This window comes from Knufia obscura (assembly GCF_036327395.1).
Source record: "Knufia obscura strain CCFEE 5817 isolate CBS 148926 chromosome Unknown scaffold_1, whole genome shotgun sequence".
Classification (NCBI taxonomy): Eukaryota; Fungi; Ascomycota; class Eurotiomycetes; order Chaetothyriales; family Trichomeriaceae; genus Knufia; species Knufia obscura.
The window spans coordinates 4,104,982-4,131,227 of record NW_027042687.1 but is presented as its reverse complement, the minus strand read 5'-3'; the positions used below and the strand labels follow the sequence as shown (position 1 = coordinate 4,131,227).

Below are 26,246 nucleotides of genomic sequence, written 5' to 3'. Positions count from 1 at the left end.
CCCGAATGTCCCATTCGGAGCTCGCTTTCAGCACGAAACGAGATGGCAAAGCATGACGAGCATCAGCCAAAACATAGATACAAGAACAAAAACATGTTCCAAAGATCGTGTTTTGATTACCGGTGCTCATCCAAATGATTGTAGTATCGCGGGAGCATTTCTCGTATAGGACTTTCTCAAGCATCAAGGGCCTCATGAGCTGGTCCCAGAAGCCAAGGCCATCTCTGCTGGCTCTTCCAGCCGTGGACATCACCGAAAGTGTATGTTCTGTAGTATTGCCCCTGTAACGCCATCACATATTTTGCCAGTCCCGGGTATCTTAATATAATTGTTAAGGAAAGTCGTTGACACCACCTCTGCTACCTTCATTCTGCCTCGGCTCCTCAACTCCTACTTCAAACCTCCACACAGTCAATAGTGGCAATGGCCCGTCATAAGACAGCATGTTGCATATGCTCATCACGATAACTCAAATCGCAACATAAGGGTTACTCCCCACCAGCCTCCCGAAATCCATCGGCGACATAGGTCTCACCGGAAACCTCGACTTCGACTTCGCCGACCTGATCGTAGACTTGCGCGAGACCCTCCCAGTGTAACACGAAGACGGCACTCTCGAACCAATGAGTGAAGCACGACTCTACCGTGCATACCCACCCGTCATAGCCGGATGATGCGCCAGATCTGGTCTTGCCAGGTCATCGCCCCTCGTGTTGATACTGTACTTGCTCGACGCAGCACCAGGACTCTGCGCACACTTCTCGTCCGGTCTGTAGTCGTGCTCGTTTGGCATGCGGAGGTTGCCGTTCTGTGTATGTGTGAATTGCGTTGGTGTCATTGTTGGCATTGGTGGGACTGGACTCTGGACTTGAGACATGTATGTCTGTGCTTTGTAGCTCGGTAGACTGTCTCTGTTCGCCCCAGGCTTGGTGAAGATCCGACTGACGCGTTGATGGAAGGACTTTCTGTTGCTCTTCGGTGTGCTGCCGCCAACGCTGCTTTCAACTTCGAGTTTGTGGCCTGCTACTGCACCGTTGCTGCGGACTTGTCTTGCAGTCAGGATGAGTGTTGTATCTCGGAAGATGTACGATGCGAGGATGTTGATGAAGCCCATGACGAAGATTGTGATTCCGCTGCCGATGATGAGGCGCCAGAATGCCATGCCGAGGGACTTTTGGGACGCATTCGTCTTGTTGAGGTTTGCGAGGACGCCGTTGCCGAGGAGGATTTGGGCTGTGCCGAGCATGACGAAGCCGGATTGGGGGCTAAAGAGTGGCCAGTTGCGGCTGAAGTAGGATTTGAAAAGTGGTGTTTCTGTTAGGAGGAGAAAACCTGAGCAACGCGTTAGCACAAATTGTGGCACAGAGATGGTTTTGCTGGATTCGTGTGACGTACCTGAGATGACCATCCGGATGAGGTTCTCGACAGCATCGAAGAAAAAGAATGACTTTGTGTTGAACATCTTGACTAGCATGACACTGCTTGCTGCAATGACTGCTAGGAGCGCTGTGATGTTCATGGCTCGGATTATGTTGAGCACGACGTATCCTGCGCCGGCTAGGGATTTGCTCTTAAAAAGCGCCATATCGGACCAGCGATGGATGACTGAGCAAGTTGCGAACGAGTGGTGTGAGTTGGTATCTGAATCTGTAATGATTGACTTCGGTAGATCTGAGGGGTGATTCGAGAATTGTTCTCTGAATTTGAGATATAGATCTGCTTGATAGGTCGATCTCTTGAATCCTGCTTTTGTAAATTTGAGTAGATCGGTCCCTGGTAATGATTGGTTTCGTAGGTCGAAGCTGGAGGAACCGCAAATATGAATGATAGATCTGGGCTGAGCGGAATGTCACGATGAATGATTGGCTTGAGGCACAATAGGAACAATAAGGAAAGCGAACAATAGAACTGCCTAATGGCAGAATAGCTTGAATAGCACTGCTGAGGTGAAGGAAATGGACGTTAGCATAAGCATCGAAGTTGTTGAGGTCAGAAGGGACATAGCAGTTCTTCAAGTCCAGGTCGCGCTAAGAGCATGATCCTCGTGCGGCTCGAGGGTATTCCTGGCTTCATGGATGCGCGCTCAGCAGTCGCACAGGATGTTGAAGAGACTGTCGAGCATCATGATGAGATCCAAGCCAGGAATAGTAACGATTGGCTTGAGGTGCAGCGTTTCTCGCGCCTGAGGTCAAGAGCTTCATCCTTAGTTTCAAACAGGCGTGATTGCTCGGCATGGTCGAGAAGCTGGTGACCAAGACCGTCGAAGTAAAGCATAGAGAGGCGAATGTTCTGCGGTCAAGATGAGGTAGATTATGCAGGAGCTTCCTCACGTTTCATGGCGGTAGAAGGAATGAGTGGTTCTCAACTCCTGAAACGCGAGGCGCTAATTCGAAGAGGACAAGCGTCTGAACGACAAGCTTGCTCTTTAGGCGCTTGCCTTGATTATCGCTTGAAACATAAGGCTCGACCGTAAAGAGATGCCCGAGGCCTCGAGATGATGGCCGTGATGGCCTTTTCGAGACCGCGACAGTCTTTCCAGGTATGAGATGACACAGGTGAAGTCAAGGCAGGAGCGATAAATACAGCCTAGATGCCTGGCTCTCCCAAACAAGTAAGGGCGTCATGCCTGAGGCGATAACAAGCGGAGCCGTCGGCGGCTCCTCGGTTGTAGATCCCCAAATTTGTCGTGGTCGCATTCGAAAACTCCAAAGTCTCGAGCGCTGATAAACTGGATGCCGATATTACGCAGAGCAAGGAGCACACCTTCGTACCTGTCCAGCAGTTCTGTCTCGCTGAACACTCTGCCCAAGCCCTTCGCAGAGTGACGAGCTACCCACATTCATATTCATCATGAAGGCGAAAAGGTCGAAGAGGTTTCGCAAGATCATGCACATCTACCAGCTACACTATGCTTTCCGCGAGCCATATCAAGTACTGATAACATCTGACTGCTTACGTGCAATACACGCCTTTTCGATGCCTACATATCAGTTCTTTGAAAACACTCTACATGGCAAGGTGATGCCCTATATAACACAATGTACGCTTGCGAAAGTGATGGAAGGTTATTCTGGCAGGGGAAGAGACGGTCGGCCCGCGTACCTGCCTCCACCAACAGAGATCCCTTTGCGATACTGCAAGCACAAGGATGCTGAAGGTCAGGAGAGAGGTGTGGTGCCAGAAGCAGAGTGTATACTGGACCTGATAAGCGGGCAGGCCAAGGGCAATGAGCAGCGAAAGAACAAAAACCACTATATCCTCGCGGCTGCGGACTGGGACGAAGGTATCAAAGACCCGAAGGAGCGGCAGAAGCTCGATACAGAACGCAGAAAGAAGCTGAGAGCAGGTCAACCAGATGTGGATGTGCGGAATCATGCTAGGATGATACCTGGTGTGCCGATTGTCTATGTCAAGAAAAGTATTATGGAATTGGAACAGCCCAGCGTCGCGACAGAAAGAGCGATACGAGGAATCGAGAAGGACAAGTTTAGAGACGGCGTCGGTGGGGCGGCTCGAGGTGTCAAGCGAGGACGAGAAGACGACGAAAGCGACGAGGATGATGAGAGAAGTGGTGGACAGAATGCGAGACGAACGCAAAAGCCAAAAGCTCCGAATCCAATGTCGATCAAGAAGAAAAAGCCAAAGGCCGAAAAGAACGAAATCAAGTCTGAAGCACAAGATCAGGCACAATCTGAAAATACTTCTTCTGGAAAGCAGAGGAAACGCCGTGGGAAGCGAGGCAAAGGGGGCGGGCAGGACGAAGGTGCCACGGGCGAGACGAAGCAGGAGGCTGATGAGCACGATTTGTCGTAAGCATGTATGAAGGTGCGACTGTGCGACTGGACAGGATTTGGAAGGTGCTTTCACGTTGTGCCTGCAAACTCGAATCGCCAGTCGCGCCCTCCAAGATTCGGCTTATCATTGCAGGAGTACTCGTGTTGTTTTTGAGATACCCTATACAGTTTCACAATCCATTTCCTTTGATTCTGCTGCGGTCTCCCTCAAACTTTGGCCATAAACGCTCTTCCATACACAAACAGTCCACTTGCGGCCAGCACACTGAGGCCAGCAGGAAGCGGCTTTCCGGTCCTGATCGCACGAGGAATGCTGCTTCCCGCGAGTATAATCGAAGCAATTAGGGCAAGCTCGATGCCGTATGGCTGTCTCTTTTGGATTCTGTAACCACCGAGACCGTACTACTCTGCTGTCAGCATTGCTGGTGGGGGCATGAAAAGCACATAGACTCACCAGAGCGCCTACTGTCAGACCGGCTGCTATTGAAGGTACAGATCCGGTGCGGACATAGCCCATGGTCCCTCCGACTGAGGTCAATGCGCCGAGAATGAAGGCTGGAAGTTCTGATGCCTGCGCCTATGTTAGTCGCAAGATTAGCCACCTTCACAGGCTCCAACTAACCATGGTGACTGCTTGACTAATTTGACTTCTGTGTATTTTCAGTGCTGTTCACGAGAAAGACACAGCTACAGCCAACATGCCAGTGTGGTACCACATCACCGACGCAATTGCGGTGCTCGGCTTTCGGGGCAAGGAAACTCCGATCCTATCTGCACGTGATTGCGCGAGCGCACGGGCATCATCTTTGGTTGTTGTTTCCGACTTGCATTTTCTCCTCCTTCTCCCAGGCTTATCTCTCGATTTGCGTCAACAACATGACTTGCGCACGAGATTATGCTCGGTGTACCCATCCAAACAATCAAGTACAGGCATAGAAGAATCCTCATAATCACTGCACCATGAAAGCAGTCCATACCGGAAAATGAGGTTCCTCCGCCATGATCGATGATGCACGGAGCCAAAAGCACTGCACGACCAAGAACTGCTGCCTACAGCATCGTGACACAGGGCATTGTTTGCTACGCTACTGACGACGACTCGCAGGAACGCCTTCGCCTTTTTTGTGTTCGCGATGGGGACCTATATCAAGACTGATGCTCCTGGTATGGCTTCAGGAATGTGTCGTCCACGACATCCTAATCTACAGGTAGGGACATTAACAATCGACTCTCAACTTACTACGATACTATTCATCGAACAACATGGGCCGACTCATGTCCCAGGTTACGTCCTCCACCCTGAGAGCAGGGGAGATTATATCTGGCGGAGTAGGTATGCAGGATTTCTACTGCCCCAGCTTACTGATGAGTCCATAGGTTGTTCTCGTTATCATGGCCTTCAGCTTGCACGGTCAAAGAGACAAGAAGATCGAGGACTTTAGCGCCAAATATTTCTATTCGCTCACATTGTCCGCTTTCTCTGTGGTCATTGCTTTCATGCTACTCTTTCCGCACAGCCATACTTTCAAGCACTATCCGCTCGACTTCATTCTGGCTGTGGCCTGGTGGATCGCGTTCGCCTTCCTCCTCATCGAGTTTTCAAGCACAAAATGCAGTACCAAGCTGAGCGATTTCGCAACGGTCGCGCTTGGTGGAGATTGCAACACACGAAGAGCTGCGTACGGTTTTGCTTTTCTTAGTGGCTGCTTCTGGTTGGCTAGCACAATCATCGGCTGCTGGGTGGTGTCGCGAGAGAAGAAGTTCAAGAGGAGAACTGTGCATACTATTTCGACTCCTGGCTAGATGATATCGAGATTATGTCATCATGTCACTGAGCTTATGGCAAGAGGTCAGAATGTGGTTGACGATTCACCAAGGCGCTGCAATGCTCCTGAAGCATCGTCCGATCCTTAGTCAGACCATAACCAGTTTGGTTGAGTTTTGGATCAGCATTCGGAGTCAGCTATTTTGTTTGACCCTTTTCAACTTCATGTACCAATAGCACAACCTATTTACCGAACTTACAACAACGTAATATGATACTCCACAAATGCGATTCCAGCTCATTGTGGCGAGCGAAGTACAATCAGTACCCTGTACCTTCACACGCGCTCGAATCGCCCGTCACGCTCAATGATCACAATGCATGCTACAACCGAGGAGCTTCCACCAAGGTTCATGCACATGCATCGTACTCAAGGACACCAGGGGTGTTGCCTGGTTCTAAAGAAGATGAGAGAGCAAGCAAATCGTTGTACCACTGCATTGTCGGGAAGCCGCATGACCTGTGGTCCCTTGCACTGGCGAAGCGATGGCTGGCATCGAGCTCTCGCTTGCACAAATATACCATAGCCTACAAGTACTCAGTTTCACGGCCTTATCTCTCAGCTACGAAAATCCACATTACCAGCAGCCACAGCAAGTCACAGTCACATTGACAGTAGAAGGATGGACCCCGACCGAGGGACAGTCATGCACCTCGCCGGCCGCTTCAAAGGTCTCATCAACGAGTTCCAGGAGTTCATGAGTCGTCGGTATGTGAGAGGCTCATTGAGATTCGCTCAAGTGGTCCTGTCATTCGTAAGTCACGGTGACCTCGCGACATGAGCAACACTGACAACTCTAGGAAACTTTCTGCTCCTCGTTCTTGGTACTGCTACGTGGGCCTCACGAGGAATACAACGTGTCGATACTAGTGCTGGCCAGCATCTCGTTGTTCGCTTTTGCCTCATCAGTGATCGCCGTCTGCAAGTCAGCGGAGAAACTGGAGCGGCCGAATAGATGGCAGAAGAAGGCAATAGCTTTCGATTTCGGCCTTGGTCTTGCATGGATAGCTATCTTCACGATGCTGATGGTATTAGCCCAGCAATCTGCGCCATGGGTCGATGTCTTCCTCAATATACTGCTGTGGATGGCGAGTGCCTTTGCCGACTGGGCTACAATGGTGCGATCTCGACAGGAAGGAGGTGCGGACTTTGCCAGACCTTCTCCCAAACACAAGGCTGGAGATGATGCTGGCGCGACCGAAGCGAAGGTCAGGTGGACACCGGCCTTCCGTCAAGCTGCTGAGCTTCAGGACGATATTCAGAGAACCGAGCTTCCTGCCTCTACCATTCCATAGAACCTCGATGACTGTCTAGCTCAGGATTGTGGTGAGGTGAATGGTCGACGAAGATGGGCCACTGCTGTCAGGCGAGCTGGTTGGTCCTGTACCAATACCTGTATGGTAAGAGATTATGAGTTGAAGGCTCTGTGGCTTGGAAGGCATTTCGCAGAAGAGGATGAAGTAGCTAGATACCTGCACAAGGGCCGCTTGTCGTATGTCGGAGCTGTCGTTGATCACTTTTGCAATGTGTATAGCCTCGTGCTATCCTTTGACTACCTTAAGTGTATATGCTGGTGAAGTTTACCGGGCTAGCCGGCAACCATGCCACCAACTGGCTGATTGAGGTCAGAAATCTGGTTAGACCAACTGCGCCAAGGTCCGCAAGCTGCTTTTGGGATCGTACACGAGCTGCACCTTGCCATCAGCTCAAACGTCCAGATTCGGCTACGGACCGCAATGTGCGCAGTCATGGCCAATGGTTTGCCTTGCCAGACAGCACAATCGGTGACCAAGAACGCAAAATCGTGTTGATGCTGGCACGTCGAGTAGCAGGTCGCATCCAGTTTTCGAGGGACAACTCAACGCGAGCTCGTGATTAACGACCACTTACCACAAATCACCATGAAACAGCGAGTGACTGTGGCACAGATGAGCTCGTCTCCATGTCTATCGCCAATATAATGTTCACATCGCTGGGAAAGAGCCGCCGCAACTTCCCAACCAGCCGCATTGCAAACATCGAAAATGGTCGACGGCGCCAGCCCAGATCACCAAGCAAGAACCAGGACATACCTCCTCATCCGAGCTTCGCAGGTCCTCTTCGCAATCGTACGCAACCACCAACCTCAAAGATTCCACTGACGCCTCCAGGTAACCACAGGTCTAACAGCGACAATCCTCGACAAAGAACAGCGAAACAAGCCGTGTCATACCGATCAACACTCCCCCTGCCAAGACGACCTGTCCACAGCGTCCCGATGGTTCCTCATCGGCCTCATCAGACACGCAGCAAGCTGCTCGTTCCTTCCAATTCATTTGATTTTGACAACGAAGTGGAAGTTCTTCGTGAAACTAGTGAAGCGGCGGCCAAAGCTGAGGGTGCTCGAGACCCTAATCGACTTCCAGATGTGTGGGCTGTGGATCACTATGTTGGCGCTGCAGCTGACGGATCGAGGTGTGAACCATGGTGGAAATTTGGGCTCATCTCGTCGTGGGGATGTGCGCCGGATCTGGATTGCTCTTTTGGCGTTCGCTTGTCTCAACGCCGTGCTGTGGCTTGCAGGTGGTGTTGTTGGTTTGAGAAGGTTGCGGCAGGAGAAGACATCGACGAACACACTGCCAGGGAATGCGCCTCCGTCGCGCATTGACTAGCCGTCGATTTAGTGAACAGTGGAGCTAATGAAACAAGCGGCGAGAGCAGGATGTGGCGCCAGATGTTCTGCGCAAATGTGATCGACCTCTCGCTGAGTTGAGGTCAAGAAGGAATTGATCAGCCATATGGCGACACCTTGCTATCCGTAAATGATACGATGTCTGTTAGCAATTTGCACAGATCTGATCATTGCTCAAAGCTGTGGCCTGAGGCTTGAGCTTGAGGCTCGAGGCTACTCTGACAAATAAGATGCAGCATGATGTCTCGGATCAGGATGTGGTAGCGGTACCATATAAGGTCTGAATAAAATCCTGAATAGACTGGTCAGCGTCTTCTCGAACTCTTCGAGTACTTAGACTTTCGCCATGGCACCTTCAAGGTCACCATGTTGTGTGTACTCGCAAGCAAATATCTCCATACGTTGTCGAAAACATATCCCAGAATTCAGCAAGCCGCGAAGACCGCCCACTTTACTCGCTTATTCCAAACTGACCGACCGACGACACGGACATGTCTGACGATGCGGTTGGAAACGTCACAATCCCCAAGAGCATTTGCTTCCCCATTCGACTTGCTCAAATTATCCTTGCCATAGTAAGTTGGTTCACTGCGACTCGGAACCTTCTGACAGTTACTAGTGCAGTCTGGTTTTCGTTGCAACACTCTACACCTTGGACCTGAAGATTTTTGCGATCAATTTTCTGATCTATCAAGATATTTGCTCGCCATACCCAGGCGCCAGACTCTCAAGGGAACTATGGTGGGCATGGCGCGGATGGCGTTTCGTTTATTGTATCGCTCTGTCAGCTGTCTCCATCATTGTCTCGACCATAGGCATGGGACTTCGAAGACAGTTCTTCTCTTTGGCCGTGGTTGACTACCATTTGGTCAGCATGTGGTGTGCTGCATTCGCATTGCTGTGGACAGGAGGCACTCGACCAGCGTGGGACGTCGTCACAAAGGAGTTTGACCAAGCGCTGCCCGGTTGCAAGAATTGTTCCTGGTTCAGAGCAGCTTATGCTGGCACACTCCTCAGCGCATGTGCATGGTTACTCAACTTTGTGGTCATGGCTCATTACTATCGAAAGAGCAAGAAAGCAGGGTAGGACGTGCATCGAACCGGACTGCTCTTTTGGTGCTCGTCTGTCTCAACGCCATGGTTTGGCGTACGGCCGGTGTGAATGATTTGAGAAAGCTGCCGTAGAAGAACAGATTAGCACGATTCTTTATGGAATGCCTACCTTTTGCCAGCGCTTGATGCCTCTCCAAACAGAAAATGGTCTATGAGAGTCGCCACTGCCACTCCCGTGGAGAAACATGGCGCAATAGTAAAGGATGTGATTGAGTAAGATTCCTGCAACGTCGAGAGCCACTTGCTGCGCTACCGTCGGGTGGAGGATTTTCGAGACTGCGTGACAGATATTGTTTCTAGAAACAGCGCGTGTACTCAATGCTCTGCACAGCTCGTGCCGTTGTTGAATTCGTCCGCTTGAAACTCTGTCATTAGTCCTGTTGATGTGGCGCAATGTCTCGGATTGGAATTTAGCATCAAGGTCAATATATGGTCTGAATTGGATTCTGGATAGAATGGTCGACTTTTCCGTCTGATTCTCGAACATCTACATTGGCACTATGGCAGGTCAGTCAGAGCTGGTTTTGAATATCAGTTGGACGTCCTCCGGAGACAGATTTCGTCACTCTTTTTCCCCAAAACATCCTCAAAGTCCTTCAGCCGACCCACACTTCCACCCTATTGCCGCAAAATCGCAAACCCCCAAACATGGTCAGCGATAAGGCCGAGATATCCGGGATCCCGAGGTCGACATGCCTCGCTATTCGGAGTCTCCAGATCAGTTTCGCTCTTGTGAGTCATGACCAGCCACTTCCGGCGTGCTTCTGACAAGTGAACAGTTACTATTGGCTTCGTTACCCGACTCTACGTATTCGATCTGGAAGCCTACGGCGACTTGTTTGTTAAGGATTCTTACTACACGCTCTGGTGGTATTTTCGTGGATGGCGCTTCCTCTACTGCATTGCAATGTCTGCAGTGTCGACGGTATTCTCGATGATCGGACTGATATGGCCGAAGAAGCTGTTCTGGTAGGCAGTGATAGACTATCACTTCATTGGTGTTTGGTGGGGGACCTTTGCACTTCTGTGGACTTCGATTGGTTCGACTGGGCAGCTGCCAAATCCTGCTGACGTCTTCATCCCGCGAAATGGACAATGTACTGAGGCCAACTGTCTTTGGTACAAAGCAGCCTGGTCATTCAGCTCCCTTGCCTCGACTTCCTGGTTGCTCAGCTTTGTGGTCATGGTTCATTATTATCGAAAGAGCAGGAAAGCAGCATAAGGTGATTGGGACAGACATGCGGCCAAGATATGGACTCCTACGGCCGAAAGCCACACAACAGGCCGAGAGCGAACTGATCAATGCCCAAGACGCACGTGAAGCGAGGTTGCTCGGCTTCACTGGTGGATAGTGTATGGGTGGATGTGACCGTATGCTCCGGTAACAACATTGAGACCTTGGCATTGGGGCTTGTGGTTCGTATTTGCTGACATTGCTGACACATTTGAGAGGTTGATCAAATACTGAAGGGTATACGAGGTGGAAGACATAGACGCGACGCGATTGTACGGAGTTAATGATGAATAAGGCTCTTGCGCTATTTACTGTCTTGGCAGGCTAGCTGATTCGTCTAGCAGGGGTAGATTTGTGTTAGCTCTTTTCTGGCCAATCACGGTTGCGAATGACGTGTGCACTATTTCACCTGCTTGCCTCGTCTGCTATCTTTTTGTAGACTCTTTATTCCAAATTGCTTCTAAGCAATATCTAATCGCTCTTCAGATTTGAATACGGATCTTGACGCAGTATATCAATCTACAACGATCACGACAACTCTATCAACAAGTCGACTGCCGCTCATAAAGTTTCGACCACAAACCATCAATCCCGAATAAACTCGTCGAGGCCCGAGTGACTAAACACCGCCTTAAAATACTGAAGTATTGCTTTCGATATCGACGCTACCTACTGAGTTTGGTCTTCAAGCGCCACAATGGCCCCGCAAGATCCAAGCTCTTCGATGGTAATCCGAGACGTCGTTCCTGGTACAATAGCTACTTTCAGCACACCCTTCCTTCGCTCCGGTCTGATCAAGTTCGGCGGCCGGGGCACCATTGTCAAGCTGAAAACAGGGAACCTCGCCGTCTTCTCACCGGTCGCCTTGAATTCAGAAGCCAAGGCCAAGGTTCAGCAATATGCTCAGGCCTCTCCACCCGGCAACGTCAGATACATCGTCGCACCAGACATAGAACATCACATGTTTCTCTCGCCATGGGCTAAGGAATACCCAGACGCCAACATCATCGGCCCAGAGGGCCTCCCTGAGAAACGAGAGAAGAATAGCCAGACCGCTGGCACGAAGTTCCACCATGTTTTCACGGCCAACAACAAGCACCAAATGAAGATCTCATCCGAATTCGACGATGACTTTGACTATGAATATGTCCACTCTCATGCCAACAAGGAGCTCGTCTTCTTGCACAAGCCAACGCGGACCATGATTGAGGCCGATCTGCTCTTCAACCTACCAGCAACGGAACAATTCAGCAGGACAGGCGACGACCCAAGAGGCGGGATTCTTACTAAGATCTTTGCCGGCATGCTGAATACGCGGGGAGACATGAAGTGGCATAAGAGGTTTCTGTATTATGCCGTTGGTTCAGGTGATCGCAAGGGCTTCGCTGAGAGCATGAGGAAAATCCAGTCATGGGGCGAATTCGATCGGATCATCCCGTGTCATGGAGATGTGATTGAGCAAGGTGGAAGCAGGATTTTGGCGCAAGCGACAGCATGGTTCACAGACGCTAAATAGAAGAAGCGGTCTTTTGTGGTTGCTGATATTGGTGTATTATGACCAGGCGGAGCAGTGTATCATCAGTGGAAGTGCTTGGAAAACTAATCAGGTAGACATGAACGGAACCGGTTCACGCTAGCGCAGTGCACAGCTAAGCAACCTCGTGTACAAAAGCTACCCTAATACATGGCATATGGCATGGTTGGCTCTTGGATGCCATCGTCTTTGTTCGCGCCTTCAGCCATCACTCCGTATCGCCCAAGCCCACCGCGACAGTAGGCATGGGCAGGACAGCTGTCCAGATGCCGATCTTGCGCACGTTGAATTCTCCTACACGTTCTCTTGGAGTACTCGCTTGCCTTCGCATCGAAGCTCTTCTGAACATTCTCCTCCTTATTCGTGCAATTGGATGAGTGGATGTGCGTGAAGATGTTGCCATGACCACTGTAAACGTCGCTGAAGCTCAACTTTGGGATAAATGTAAGCTCGAAGGCAACCTCAATAATGTCGGGCGGTGCGGTACCGTCGTCTCGGTCGATGCGGAGGCACAACGGACTAATCAGAGCGGCTGGATCTTCACAGCCGTTCAATGCGAGTGCGATCATGTGACTGAGACACTTGTGAACTCGGGTTCGCTCTTCAAGTTCTGCTTCGATGCCGAGGAGGCCAAACTTCGCGTTTCTGGGAGCCCATTAGCAATGTCATAGCACAAGTCAGACGTAAACATACCCCCTGTATGGAGACCTTGCCATTATTGCATCCCTACGGCCCATCTCTCTGTGTTCAGAACAGTAATTCTCCTTCGGGTGTACGCCGATCTCGAACGTACCATCGCAGCCCATGGTCACTCGAGGCCGGAAGCAGTCCGCGCAGATCTCCAGCGTGGTGACGGGCTCACTTGACTCCGGCTCACATCGCTTAGCTTCAATCGGATATGCCATGATGGTCCACGGCTTGAGGACGATGTTGTCAACCGTGTAGGAATGATGTTGTGTGGATGCTCTTTCAATAGCTGTGAAGCCTCCTTTACATCCGACTCTGCAGACGGTCCAGTCAAGGTTGGTGATAGGCGAGGGTGCACGGGATCGGAACGGTAGAGGCTTATGAAGGTTTGAAGGCTCGCCATGAATTCCTGTGTCGACTTCTTCATTGGAAGGCTCGATGGCTTCTGCAACGACTATCAATGATTGAACTAGGCCCATCGTGTGTTGGGAACGAATTTATTAGCAGTCGCGCGTACGACAACAGAGTGGTTCAAGCAGTCAATTTCGACCTTCTTACTCCTTATGAAGCTGGATGCAGTCAGGTCCGGTTGCCACCTCCTCGCAGCAAACATTTGCACATCATGTCCAACCGGAAAACTGCAGGGCAAACAGCAGAGGACAAAGGAACGCTCACTGCTGTACATAGTAATCCACTGGGTAGCCCAACCACGCGCACTGCTCTGCATCAACGAAAGATGATACTGATCCGGGATAGTCCAAATGTCGCACGTTGCCTTGACTCTCAGCGTTCGTAACTGGCTGCCATTGTCCGACCTCCTGTATTGCTTGGAGTGTCTTTGTATATCCTCTAGCCTCCAGATATGCTTGACTAGGATTCGGCTGACCAGATCTGATGAACTCAGCAAACAACCCGCTAACAAGCTGCACAGAGTACAGATCATTATCATCGCGGAACTCATCGTAAAAGTTGCCGAAGACCCATGGCATGTCTGCCCCGTGCAGTTTGAAGTATGGTTCGTTCGGGTTGCCGTTGGGATACCCCGGGGTGACGGGCGCACCAGGCAGATTGTTCGGGTTGTACCCACTTATAGCACGATCGAACTGATAGTAGTAAGCAGACGGAAAGACCTTGTTCGCGGCACCAGCGAAGATGGTAGCCTGATCAATGCAACGGAATGTATCGTCTGTGGCTATGCGCTGCGTGACATTGAATGCGTCAATCGTCCAGTTGCCGGTAACGTTGACGTACGGGAACAGACCTGAGGAGATAATCGATGCAGCAGCCGATGCATCAATATCGAGTCCGACCTGAAGTGCACCAGTCAGATTGCCCGCAGTGACGTTGATCGGCAGATTGCTGAATGATGCACCGTCATTGTCGACAATACCAAACATAGTAGGAACATAAGCGGTACCATTGTCCGGAGTCTGGAGATTGAGCTCAGTTGTGTTGACGAAAATATTGTCCTCGACGACATAGCGAGGAGCCGACGAGTAAGTGTTCAATATTGTGGCGTTGGCTGCGCGTAGGCACGCCACCGAGTCCTCACTCGTGGACGAGGTACAGTTCGTTGCGTTGACCAGCTGGCTTCCGGACACGTTGTAGGATTGTGCTATCGTATAATACAAGCTGTATGTGGTGCCGTAATTGGATTCCCGTCCCAGATCCTGACCGCCGCCAAGGTTGGACATTGCGACTGCGCCTTGATACTTTCCAACGGCTCTCGGCGAGCCCAGGAGTGTTCTGACACTACCTGCACCTGCAGATTCACCAATAATCGTAATTCTGTTTGGATCGCCGCCGAAGTAGGCAATGTTTTGAATCGTCCATTCTAGTGCTGTAACCTGGTCACCAATGCCATAGTTGCCGGTGACACTCGTGCCGGGGATAGCCAAGAAGCCCAAAGTGCTGAGCCTGTAATTGATCGTAACTACGACAATGTCCTCTCGAGATGCCAGGTTGGAGCCATCACTTAGAGGATCCGCTCCTGTGCCTCCGGTGAAGCCTCCACCATGGATCCAGAACATCACCGGGCGCAGGCCGGACTCAGAGCCCGCCTTAGGAATGTATGGAGTCTGAATATTCAGAAATAAACAATCCTCACTTCCGCCGCCGGACTGAAGACACTGCTCACCATAGCCTGTCGCATTGATGATCTGTCCTTGTGGCTCATAGAGCTGCGAGTGCTCGAACCGAGGTGGCTCCTCAGCATACCGGATACCAAGGAAGCGGAACGACTTTTTGTTGAAATAGCCTTGGTAGGTATTAGTTCCTGCTTGCACTGATAGTCGAGTTGATGGTGTGGCTGTTGAGTTCTGAGGCTCACTGGCGTTGGCGCTATTGGAACACAACGCTGAGAGCTGCGCGCCATCTGAGGTACTCCGCTCAAGTGCAATGCTCTCGTTCGACAGGGTTAATATTGCTCCATCGATCCAGAATTGTTGATTAGCATCGATACGTCCGGCAAAGTCCTCATAGTTGAGACTCAATGAGAGGTCACTAGAGTGATTTTGAGCTGATGCTCCAGTCAGTAAAGCTTGCCCGAGACTGGCACAAGCTTGGCTAGCCTCGTCTTGGCTCGTTGGATCTGTCACAAGGAAGCCAACGTGGTTGCTGTCGTCAGAGGCATTGAGGTTGTTTTGGTACAGGAGGGTCAAGGAACATGGAACGTTCTGTGCGTTCAGACCACCGCTTCTGGGAAGAACACCTGCATAGCCAAGATGAGCGGCGAGAGATAAGAGCAGCAGGTGCTTGACAAGCGACATGATGAGTGCGGAAGTAATGGTGAGAGATTCTTGGCTGCATACTCACCTTCATCTGGGGACCCGTCCTTTTAGCATGTCTGTCCTGATGCTGCCCATCCGTATGCCCGGAAGCATTGAGTACTACAGCTTGCAATGATCAATCACGTCAATGCAGGACAGTCGATTGGGATTGAATTGCCGGAGGCTTTCACCACGCATCTGGACCTGCCCGATCAGCGCAAGTGCGCGAGCTAGATAGTCATAACAGGCATGTTGACCACATTGTGGCACATCATTCATGGCAGAAGCACATCTCGGCTAGATTCGAATGAAGTCTCGCATGGTGGAAGGCAAGAGCTCTTGAAGGCGATCTCAAAATAGGCTGAATTCAAGCTCAAGTGGATACCTCGGCTAACTTGCACTTCGATCTCCACCACCCCGGATTTTCCTCCTTTCGTCGTATCAGCACCGAAGAGACCGTGGTGTATGCCGATCTTGCAGAACTCTGCCGGAGTGTCTTCATGAAGCATTGTGTTAGAGGCCTAGCGTACCATGTTCATTCCAGGAGCAGCTCCACTGACGAAATGGGTTTCCATGGGGAGCTGTCATGGCACGAGTCGTGGAGGAAACTCATGGAGATGATGCGGCCCAGCGAAGAATGACTTGAAGTATCGACGAATCCCATTGTCGTCTAGCTAGCAGATCAGGTGGCCGTGCTTGTGCTGAGACCAAGATGTTCGCGTCAACAGTGGTCTCTTCGTTACTTGTTGGCTTCTCTTGTCTGGGGACCTCCTGGGCACAGGACTCAGCCATCACCTTCCAGACCACCTCAGGCGGCTTTTTGCTAGCTGACGCCACCTCTGGACCTAGCATTGCCGTTGCAGATAATGACTGGTATGGAGTACAACGCGCGGCTCAAGATCTAGCTCTAGATTTTGGGCGAGTCACTGGTGTGAATGGAACTGCGCAGCGAGTAAATAGCAACTCGTCGTCTCAGTACACGATTATTGCTGGCACTATAGGTCGATCTGACGTGCTAAATAGTCTGATATCAGCTGGTCAAGTTGATGTTACGAGGACACAAGGACAGTGGGAAGCATACCAGATTCAGCAGGTCAACATAAATGGAAGTCGGTCTTTGGTCATTGCAGGTGCCGATAAGAGAGGTACAATTTTTGGCATTTACGAGATCTCGCAGCAAATCGGTGTGTCCCCGTGGTGGTGGTTTGCAGATATCTCGACCATACAACAGGATCAGATCTATGCAACGGCGGCCAGCATATACAGGCCTTCGCCTAGTGTTAAGTACCGAGGCATCTTCATCAACGACGAGCAACCAGGACTCACAAATTGGATTCGCGAGAACTACCCAGATGTCGAATATGGCGCTGGCTTCACCCACCCCTTCTACTCCACTGTTTTCGAGCTGCTACTTCGACTTCGTGCAAACTACTTTTGGCCTGCAATGTGGGGCAGCATGTTTTATGTCGATGACATCCAGAATGGCAAGACAGCGGATGACTATGGTATCGTGATGGGCACCTCTCATACTGAGCCGCTCGCAAGAGCTACCAACGAGCAATCGAACTTCCTCAATGGCACATGGTCATGGGCATACAATCAACAAAACGTCACAGAGTTCATGCGTCAAGGCGTGGAGCGAGCACAGCCCTTTGAGACGCTCTACACACTCGGCATGCGAGGCTTAGGCGACGTAGCGAGTCCGACATTGAATGCTAGCTCTTTGGAAGACATTGTACAGACGCAGCAAGATATTCTACGAGACGTCTACAACACGACGGATCTAACAGGCGTACCTCAGATGTGGTGTTTGTACAAGGAGGTCAGCGAGTATTTCGCCGAGGGGCTCCAAGTACCTGACGACGTGACGCTCCTGTGGGCAGAAGACAACTGGGGCAATGCGCAACGCCTTCCGTTGGCAAACGAAACATCGAGGAGTGGAGGCGCCGGTCTCTACTACCACGCAGACTACGTTGGAGACCCCAGGGACTACAAATGGATCAACACGATCAACCTCAACAAGCAGTGGTACGAGCTACAGCAAGCGTACGAGCGGGGCGCCCAGACCATCTGGATTTTGAACGTCGGTGACTTGAAGCCGCTCGAGTTGCCAATCACACATTTTCTCGATGTTGCATATGACGCTATCACACTGAGCCAGCCGAACAGTGGTGCTATCTGGCTATATCAGTGGGCTTCAAGGTCTTTTGGACCGGAGCTAGCACCTCAAATCAGCCAAATAATGGCGAATTACTCAGTCTTAGCTGGTCGTCGCAAGTACGAACTCCTGGACAGCAATACCTACAGCCTGATCAATTATGACGAGGCCAACACCGTTCTCGCAGAGTGGAAGACCCTCGCCGATGCAGCTCAAATGGTCCACGGGGCGCTCCCAGCAGAAGCCCAACCAGGGTTTTTCGAGCTCATCCTCCACCCCTGCTTGGCCGGCCAGCTGATGCACCAGCTTTACGTCGACATTGCTCGAAACAACATTTACGCACAACAGGGTCGGACCTCCACCAATATGCTCGCTCAAACCACGCTGCAGCTTTTCGATAACGATCACATGCTCACACAACGCTACCATGAGTTACTCAACGGCAAATGGAACAACATGCTCGATCAGACACACATAGGCTATCAATACTGGCAGCAGCCTATGCGAAATGCTCTTCCACCTCTAGCCTACGTACAGCAGCGTGAAATTAGCCTTGCTGGGCCGCTTGGTGTCACTTGCGAGGGCACGAATGGGACCGTACCCGGCGACGACAAGTATCATTCATTGTCAGGCAATGCTATTGCGCTGCCAGCTATGGATCCATTTGGGCCTCAGACACGCTGGATTGAGATATTCAACCGTGGCACTGGTCCAGTCAACTACAATGTGTCTTGCGACGAGCCTGCTGTCAGCTTCTCACCTACCACGACTGGCGTGCTAGGCAGGAACGGAAGCGATCTAGACGTCAGGCTTTACGTATCAGTAGACTGGGATCAGATCACAAATGCTTCCTCTATGGCCACGATTAACGTTACAACCTCGACTGTGACGGAGCAAGATTATATTAACGCCACTGACCACTTGTACGGCAATTTTGGGATGCCGCAGATCATGCTGCAGCTCAACAAAACCTCAATCTCTGACGATACAAGTCTTGTAGCCGGCACATTTGTGGAGTCCGACCGCCAAATCTCGATGGAAGCGGCCCACTACACCAACATCACTAATGACACATCCTTACCATATCTCTTCGAAGTACCAGGTCTCTCGCGCACGCTCTCTGGATCCGGCATCTCCCTTGGCCCATTCAACACTACTTCTACTCTCGAGGTATCGAACTCAACACCTCATCTCACCTACGACTTCTATACTTTCACCACTTCTCAGCTCGCTAACCTGACGCTGTACTTTGCTCCAGGCCTGAACACAGATCCTGAGCGCCCCCTACAATATGCTGTTCAACTTACACCGTTTTCGCCTTCAAATGCTACGAATAGCACATCTGATGATGGCATTCAGACCATTCAACCCGTGCCGTCGACGAGGCTGGGCGTACTCCCAAGTATCTGGTCGAGTATGGTAGCTGATGCCGACTTGCCATCAAACACTACGTGGAATATAACGGAGACTGGAGCGCATAGATTGGATGTATGGCTCTTGGAGCCGGGTTTGGTGTTGCAAAAGATTGTGCTCGATCTGGGCGGGGTGGTAAGGAGCTATTTGGGGCCGACCGAGAGCTACAGATGGATGATGTAAATGGGTTCAAGAACCTGATCGTCTCCAACAGACCTTGATTGCGTCGATGGCTACTAATGTAAGACGCTTACCAGTTCAATGACTCGATTGCTTGTTGTCTGCCATAGGAACGCTTCGAACCCGGCAATGCGGCGATCTCTGTTAAGAGTCGTGTAGCCTACTTCCGTACCGTGGTACCGTGTTTTGGCACCTCTTGGTCGTGTCGTGTATACTCGAACGCCTGCGGCCATGTAAGCGGTCACAGTCGCAAAGTCTACCGTCCAAGTCAGCAATATGTATCTACTTGAGATCTCACGAGGTCCGAGATCTTGCAGGGAATTATCGTATCTCGGCAAGTGAGTCCCAAGTCTGGCCAAGCATCCATATGATTGGTCAGTGGCGAAGACTGTTGAAGATTCCTAGAACTACACCTGATCCTTTTTCATCATATCATTATCTGCGGCTTTTTTAACCAACGCAAATGAGTTCCTGTGTCTGGCGGCCCAAGCGGACGACGCAGTGTAGACCAACAATGTTCAAGAAAGACAGCGATCGCCATCAACGAGGCCGTAAATTTGCATTCGCCTTATGGACTTCTCATGGCGAAGGCGGCAGCTGAACAAGGAAGCTCCTGGATGTTGCTGACGATCTCAGGATCATTAAACGTGTCGAAGGTTCCAGCGCCGTCAGCTATTCCGTAACACAGTCCGCCGCAGACGCGAAGCAAGAGCGAGTGAAGCTTACTCCGATTACGCCTTCTGTCGCCTGAACTGTCCCAACGAAATAGTCGCTGCCATCTCTTCAAAGGTTCTCACACACAGACTGCCCTTCCCCCTTTTATCTTGCAAGTCTCTGCAAGCATTACTGAACGCCTTCACCAGTTGTGCCAGATCTAGCAAATACAGTCAGTCCCTCTGATGCACCGGAATGCCTATCTGATACTGCCACAAGGTTGCGATATCCTGCGTCGTCACATCGTTCTAAGTCGGTAAGTACAGGGTGGTCAAGCGCTTTGCCGCATTGTCAGCGGCAGGTTGCTGCCAAGAAGATTGAGCAGGCTGGCGTTTTAGAAGGCCGATGACGATGGCAACAACATATCCCAAACGAATCCTCGCAGATCCGGGGGAACCTACAGCAAGCAATTGTCACGAGCTTCGGGACGAAGCGCAGTATCGATTCGAGGCTGGGCAAATGTCACTCGCGCGTGGAAATGTCCAAGTGTTGAGTGAAAATGTGTACACTAACCTTCACCTGATAAATCTTGAATCACAGCTTGAAGTCGCTATCTCCTTACCATTCTCGACAATCTCTCCTTCCACTCTCTGGCCAACTCGAACTCTCTTCCCTCTAATACAATCGCCTATATCCTTGGATAGAATCCAATACTACTACAGACGATCTAACCATGAAGGTCAACCACTTCTCGCCAAGCGGCGTTGCTATGGTCCTAACTATGCTCACACTCATGACCACCCTCGTCATCTCATCCCCAGTCGCAGTCTCAAGCCTGACAACAAACGCCGACACATCCTCTAACCCCTTCCTCGACCTTTCCAGTTGTAAGCACGACACTTCGTCTCTGAACCTCGAAGATCCTTCTACATGGGCAATCGATATCCAGGCCTCCACCGAAGACACCTCCACCGCAGCCGTCAGTCACCTCGAAAAGCGTCACGATTACGCCATGGTCTGTGCCAACGCAGTGGCACACACCACATACTGCCAGCGCTCACCAAGAGAGTACTACTGCAGTCAGAATGGGTTCCTCGTCCAGAAGACTACCGCAACAGTACGATACGCACCATGTGAGGAGCAATGCGTCTGCGTTAACGTAAGTTGGAGATGGTAGAATAGATATCTGATTGATGCAAACGAATTCGGCAGGTAGATCCGAAACCGCGCTGTTTGGTCGGCTATAGTGGCACCTCGTTCTGCGTCAGATCCCTACCCGACGGTGGCAGCATCGAATACACCTCCACCGCGGCCATCAGTAACCTCGAAAAGCGTCACGACTACGCCATGGTCTGTGGCAACGCAATACCACACACCAATTGGCGCCAGCGCTCACCAAGAGAATATTACTGCACTTCGACTGGGAAACTCGCCCAGCAAACCACAGCAACAGAACGATACGTACCATGTGAGGAGAACTGCGCTTGCGTGAACTTAAATCCCAAACCGCGCTGTTTTGTCGGCTGGAGTGGCACATCCTTCTGCGTCAGATCCCTACCCAACGGTGGCGGCATCGAATACCTGAAAACCATACCATTCGAAGACATCGACCCCTCAGACTTCAACGAAGCAGAAGAAGCCGAAGTCATCCACATCTCCGAACTCACCGACCACGCAGCCGAGCTTGAAGCCACCATCGAGCCAAACGTCCTAGAGGCTTTCCACGATCTAGCACGCAGAGAAGAGGAACAAATCGGCAGGTATGCAGCTACCACCCCTCACCATCTCCCCAGTGTCTGACAACCTCAGCGTCGAAGCCCATCCACAGCCCCCATTCCCCGACCGCACCGGGGGCGACTCAACAGGCTGGTACATGCTCTGCGTAGACCGCGAAGACACAGAGCTCTGCTGGCAGTCATACGGATATTACTGTACCCGAGCCGGCAAACTTGCGCAAGCACCAGCGCTACCGCTAGATCCACCACGCACTAAACTACCCTACTGTGAACGCCATTGTGTCTGCGAAAACCTCTACCCGAAGCCTGTGTGTTTCATCAATGTAATTGGCTTGTCTACCTGTTTGAGGTCCTTGCCTGATGGTGATGAATTCAATCATGATATGGAGAGGGCCATTGCGGGAGACAAGGAGCACGGAGAGTGACGTGGATGCACTCTTGTGTGATGCAGCTGATTGCGACCTATGCGGGTACGGAGCGCTGCTGCAAAGCTGTGGTGAGGCTATGAGTGGCCTACCAGATTAGTACCCTGCCATGAGAATGAACGAATTACACCCAGATCAGCCGGTGGCATACTAATGGCTTGAGCTAACAAACATAACACAAGAGTCCTTCAGATGACCGATATTGCAGACTCCGCATCTGCGTCGTTCTGGAAGTTGAGGCAGTGACCTGTAGGTGACCGTAACAGTTACATGTGACACTGCGGGAGAAAATACAAGCAGATAAATGTTTGCACTCATCGATTGACGCCCCGTATTCATCGTAAGTTGCCGCTTACGACCCCATTTCATACAGTACATGCACATTGTCCACTAGAAATGCACCAGAGCCAGGATCATACTCACAACGCCCAATAACACCATTTGGTACATCAGTGTTACAGAAAATACTCCCCAACCGGCTTCTTCGCCGGCATCCCCCTGGTCCCCTGAGGCGCCGCCTCAAAAACTCTATACCGTCTCCCAGGCGTCGCCAAGTTCCAGAAAACAGCACCACTCCCCTCATTGCCATTTCCATTCGCATTTGGCTGTCCATTCGTTTGTCCATCCCCAACCACATTCCTGCTCCCCATCCCCTCCTGCCCATGCCCAACCATCTCCCTCCTTCCCTCTCCATTCCCAACGCGTCGTATCGCGCCCCCATTAGATCCATCCTCGCCAACTTCCATAACAGCCGCTACATTCCCACACCGATAACAATAATTCGGTGCCGACCACACCGTCACAATCTGCTTATCGAACATTTCCTTGTAACCCTCCATGACCAATTGATGCGCGCGACAGATCATACTTAGATCATTGGCATGGTTGAATTTCCGCACGATGTCTGCTCCAAATAGGAACCCTGCGCCTCGCGGTGACAACCCCCAACCCTCTATATCATCCGGATCACTCCATAGTAAATCGCACATGGCACCTTCATGTGGCACCTCCTGTTTCCTGTCCAGCAGCCGAATCGCATTGAGATTCTGTATCAACGGACTCAAACCCCCATGAACACACAGTAACGCCCCCGTCGTCGTAGGCGGCGGCTTGAACAGACTCCCCATCTGCGGCTGCTGTGGTCTCGCCCCAACTCCCGGACTCGATCTCGACTCCCTCGTCGGACTACTCGGCTCCTCAACATCCCTCTCCGGCGCAGGACTAATCCTACTTCCCGCCCCAGCCTCAGGCCTCACACTAAACTGCCTTCTCAACACCTTCTCCCTCACCTCCCCACTCGCATCCAAAACCTCACACTCAATCTCCCCCTCCACATCCGGCAACGTCGTCTGCGTATCACCACCCCCCTGTGTAGTCTGCATCCGATTCTCCGGCACATCCGTACTAGCCCCCAAAATCAACGCCCCAAGCGCCAAATAATCAAACACTTCACAACAATACCGCCACACATTCGCACTCCCATACTTCCGCACACACTCATCATAAAACCCATACACCGTCGTGATTTGCCTTGACTCATGGTTCCCCCGTATAAGCGTAATCCGATCCGGATACCGCACCTTCAAACACAGCAGTAGTAAGAAACTCTCCAGACTGTAGAAGCCCCGATCCACGAAGTCGCCCATGAATAAGTACGAGGTATCCGGGACGTCCCCAGCGACACGGAATAACTCCATGAGATCGTGGAATTGGCCGTGGATGTCGCCGCATATTGTGACGGGGGCGTCGACGGTTACGACGTTTGCTTCTTCTATTAGGAGTTCGCGGGCGCGGTAGCAGAGTTCGCGGACTTGGGGTTCGGGGATGGGGCGGCAGGCGCGGAGTTGGGCTATTGCGCGGTCGAGGTCGGACATTGTGAGTTGGTGGGAGGGTGGCCCGGAGGCCTATGAGGTGGAAGTGGGAGGGGTTGGAGGGTCGTGCGCAGCTTGCGTTGGTGGTGGAGGGTGCTCGTGCTGAGGTGTGGGTTGTGGCGCGTTCTGTCGCGTGAGGATGTGACGTGAGGTTAAGTTTGATGGCGGTTTTGTGGTTATGCGGTGATGTGTAGTGATTGGCTTTGCTGTATGTGGTGTTTGTGTGTCGCTTGCTTCTTCGTTACAGCGGCGGTATGTACGGAAAGTATGAACTGTAGTGGTGGGTTCCTGTCTGAAATTGTGTAGTGAAAATAGCTGGCAGTCGCGACCGCAGTCGCACTTTCCGTCAGAGGACTTTCCGCAGTGCAGTACAGCGGAGATAAGATTAGATTCACGCTAAGATCTGAAGCTAACAGAACTCAAACACCAGCACGACTCCGAGAAGGAGCTGCTGGTATTGGCTGAGCGGAATATCGAAGCACATCGAGTGAAGCTTTTACTATCAACGTCGTGTTGTTCCTTGACGACCACAACCATCAGGTGCGATGATATTACAGCGGTGACGACGTATTTCAGCTACTCCAAGCTCCCCATCCTCCTTCAAAAGCTCTGCCACGATGCCATCCCACCTCCACCCACGTTCAAGAGCAACATCAACACTCTTCGCCGGCACACTACTCGCCTCATTCGCAGTCGTCGCAGTCCCTCATATCTGGCCGTGCCCACGACCAACGAAGCAGTATCTAGATTCCGAAATCATAATTACAGAGGATGGACGCGCAATGAGACGAGTGCGGAAGGTGAAAAAGCCTGTGCAGGTTGTGGAAGAACTCGACCTAGCGCCAGCGAAGGTGACGGACGCAGTAGCCACAACAGATCACGCGACGAGGCGGCAGATGAAGATGCAGAAAGAAGCAGAACTTTTACAGCAGTTACAAGCCGAAGCTGCAGCAATGGACCAAGAGAACGCGAGGAGACCATGTCCGGTTCCGAAGCCGAAGGGTGCACTGGGACGGTTGCTAGGTTTCGAGGATAGCGACGATACAAGCCCGATCAAGGCGGAAACGAGATGACACGATGATCTGTACAGGAACAAATGAAGGCACGGCCGAGATCTTTGGGAAATCAATTCATGCGTATACGCGTCAGTACGACACTTCGAAAGAGTACTGTACCACCATTGTAGCGGGATGAGGACGAATAAGGTCAAAATATCTCAGGCGAATTGGGTCTGAGACAATATCTCCATTGCTTGACGGAACACTGTCTGAGTATTTGTATGAGGCTCAACATACCACCTCAATCAACCGCCTGTGCCCGGGATCTCTCAAACGGATTCAGTCCCGAAATGTGACCTCTTCGAGCCCTGCCCTGTATGAGCACCGGGACTATACAGTCGAGCAAGCCCAAGGCGACAACTCTCCATCGACACAAGCCGACTAGAGGCACAAGCAACCACCAGAGCTCGTGGCGGAAATTCCGTGAGGTACCCATCCAAGTGAAGGGAACCATAGCAGGCGGATGACACTGTTAAGAGTCCGATACACTGCCAAATCCAGAACACGCCGCGGCATAGGAAGGCACCGCCGGAAATATCACCAATGAAGCCATGGCAAGAGTATTCGTACGATGGGCGCATTCGAAGCCGTGTCACTGGAACTAACGTTGGTTTGCGGTGTTTGAAACACCTGAAGGGGAAGGCACCTGGGGTCTATCGAATCGTGATGTTTCGAACACCGGAAAATTAGGTACATTGGCTAAATTGATTTCAGCTCTTAAAACACCTGAAAGATCGGTGTTCGGCCAAATGTGGTTTGCGGTGTCCGAAGTCTTGAAGACTGTCCACCGGGCTAAATCGATCTCGGGTGTTCAAACATCTGAAAGAGAGGTCACCGAAGCTGACGTTGATTTGCGGTGTTCGATTAACTGAAAGAGAGGCGTCTTACCCACAGAGTAGGGCACCCAAGCTCTGCCTGATTTGCTGCAGGCCCCTGTCAGCGGATAGCGTAGGTGAGAAAACGTGAAGCCAACATGTGAAACAAAGATCAAACTACGATCTTGTTGAAGCAACGAATGTATCCAATCCAGCTGCATATATCCATACTCATGCTTTTGTTACTTGCTTGGCGATCATATGCTATGTGCTCGAATTAATTCTGCCTTTACTGAAGCAGTGAGCTCG

At 51.3% G+C, this 26,246-nt stretch overlaps 12 protein-coding genes across 12 annotated transcripts; 7 read left to right on the top strand and 5 right to left on the bottom strand.

Moving 5' to 3' along the window:
• Window positions 1-640: 640 nt before the first annotated feature.
• On the bottom strand, window positions 641-1,585 carry PMZ80_001567 (uncharacterized protein; the record flags this gene model as incomplete). Its single annotated transcript, XM_064870010.1, has 2 exons — window positions 641-1,332; window positions 1,396-1,585. The coding sequence occupies 2 exons, from the start codon at window positions 1,583-1,585 to the stop codon at window positions 641-643; spliced, it is 882 nt and encodes a 293-aa protein (XP_064735507.1).
• A 1,265-nt stretch (window positions 1,586-2,850) lies between these two features.
• PMZ80_001566 (uncharacterized protein) lies at window positions 2,851-3,813 on the top strand (the record flags this gene model as incomplete). Its single annotated transcript, XM_064870009.1, has 1 exon — window positions 2,851-3,813. One exon carries the CDS (start codon window positions 2,851-2,853, stop codon window positions 3,811-3,813), a length of 963 nt encoding a protein of 320 aa, XP_064735506.1.
• Window positions 3,814-4,001: 188 nt separating this feature from the next.
• PMZ80_001565 (uncharacterized protein) lies at window positions 4,002-4,419 on the bottom strand (the record flags this gene model as incomplete). The annotated part of the gene is made up of 3 exons (XM_064870008.1): window positions 4,002-4,196; window positions 4,249-4,365; window positions 4,417-4,419. The coding sequence occupies 3 exons, from the start codon at window positions 4,417-4,419 to the stop codon at window positions 4,002-4,004; spliced, it is 315 nt and encodes a 104-aa protein (XP_064735505.1).
• A 767-nt stretch (window positions 4,420-5,186) lies between these two features.
• Window positions 5,187-5,597, top strand: PMZ80_001564 (uncharacterized protein; the record flags this gene model as incomplete). The annotated part of the gene is made up of 1 exon (XM_064870007.1): window positions 5,187-5,597. The coding sequence occupies one exon, from the start codon at window positions 5,187-5,189 to the stop codon at window positions 5,595-5,597; it is 411 nt and encodes a 136-aa protein (XP_064735504.1).
• A 645-nt stretch (window positions 5,598-6,242) lies between these two features.
• On the top strand, window positions 6,243-6,915 carry PMZ80_001563 (uncharacterized protein; the record flags this gene model as incomplete). The annotated part of the gene is made up of 2 exons (XM_064870006.1): window positions 6,243-6,374; window positions 6,421-6,915. The coding sequence occupies 2 exons, from the start codon at window positions 6,243-6,245 to the stop codon at window positions 6,913-6,915; spliced, it is 627 nt and encodes a 208-aa protein (XP_064735503.1).
• Window positions 6,916-11,335: 4,420 nt separating this feature from the next.
• Window positions 11,336-12,154, top strand: PMZ80_001562 (uncharacterized protein; the record flags this gene model as incomplete). The annotated part of the gene is made up of 1 exon (XM_064870005.1): window positions 11,336-12,154. One exon carries the CDS (start codon window positions 11,336-11,338, stop codon window positions 12,152-12,154), a length of 819 nt encoding a protein of 272 aa, XP_064735502.1.
• Window positions 12,155-12,315: 161 nt separating this feature from the next.
• On the bottom strand, window positions 12,316-13,338 carry PMZ80_001561 (uncharacterized protein; the record flags this gene model as incomplete). The annotated part of the gene is made up of 2 exons (XM_064870004.1): window positions 12,316-12,817; window positions 12,866-13,338. 2 exons carry the CDS (start codon window positions 13,336-13,338, stop codon window positions 12,316-12,318), a joined length of 975 nt encoding a protein of 324 aa, XP_064735501.1.
• A 192-nt stretch (window positions 13,339-13,530) lies between these two features.
• Window positions 13,531-15,627, bottom strand: PMZ80_001560 (uncharacterized protein; the record flags this gene model as incomplete). The annotated part of the gene is made up of 1 exon (XM_064870003.1): window positions 13,531-15,627. The coding sequence occupies one exon, from the start codon at window positions 15,625-15,627 to the stop codon at window positions 13,531-13,533; it is 2,097 nt and encodes a 698-aa protein (XP_064735500.1).
• Window positions 15,628-16,339: 712 nt separating this feature from the next.
• PMZ80_001559 (uncharacterized protein) lies at window positions 16,340-19,381 on the top strand (the record flags this gene model as incomplete). The annotated part of the gene is made up of 1 exon (XM_064870002.1): window positions 16,340-19,381. The coding sequence occupies one exon, from the start codon at window positions 16,340-16,342 to the stop codon at window positions 19,379-19,381; it is 3,042 nt and encodes a 1,013-aa protein (XP_064735499.1).
• A 1,384-nt stretch (window positions 19,382-20,765) lies between these two features.
• PMZ80_001558 (uncharacterized protein) lies at window positions 20,766-22,193 on the top strand (the record flags this gene model as incomplete). Its single annotated transcript, XM_064870001.1, has 3 exons — window positions 20,766-21,191; window positions 21,245-21,792; window positions 21,842-22,193. 3 exons carry the CDS (start codon window positions 20,766-20,768, stop codon window positions 22,191-22,193), a joined length of 1,326 nt encoding a protein of 441 aa, XP_064735498.1.
• A 455-nt stretch (window positions 22,194-22,648) lies between these two features.
• On the bottom strand, window positions 22,649-24,067 carry PPH3 (phosphoprotein phosphatase PP4 catalytic subunit; the record flags this gene model as incomplete). The annotated part of the gene is made up of 1 exon (XM_064870000.1): window positions 22,649-24,067. One exon carries the CDS (start codon window positions 24,065-24,067, stop codon window positions 22,649-22,651), a length of 1,419 nt encoding a protein of 472 aa, XP_064735497.1.
• A 614-nt stretch (window positions 24,068-24,681) lies between these two features.
• PMZ80_001556 (uncharacterized protein) lies at window positions 24,682-25,137 on the top strand (the record flags this gene model as incomplete). Its single annotated transcript, XM_064869999.1, has 1 exon — window positions 24,682-25,137. The coding sequence occupies one exon, from the start codon at window positions 24,682-24,684 to the stop codon at window positions 25,135-25,137; it is 456 nt and encodes a 151-aa protein (XP_064735496.1).
• Window positions 25,138-26,246: the final 1,109 nt, after the last annotated feature.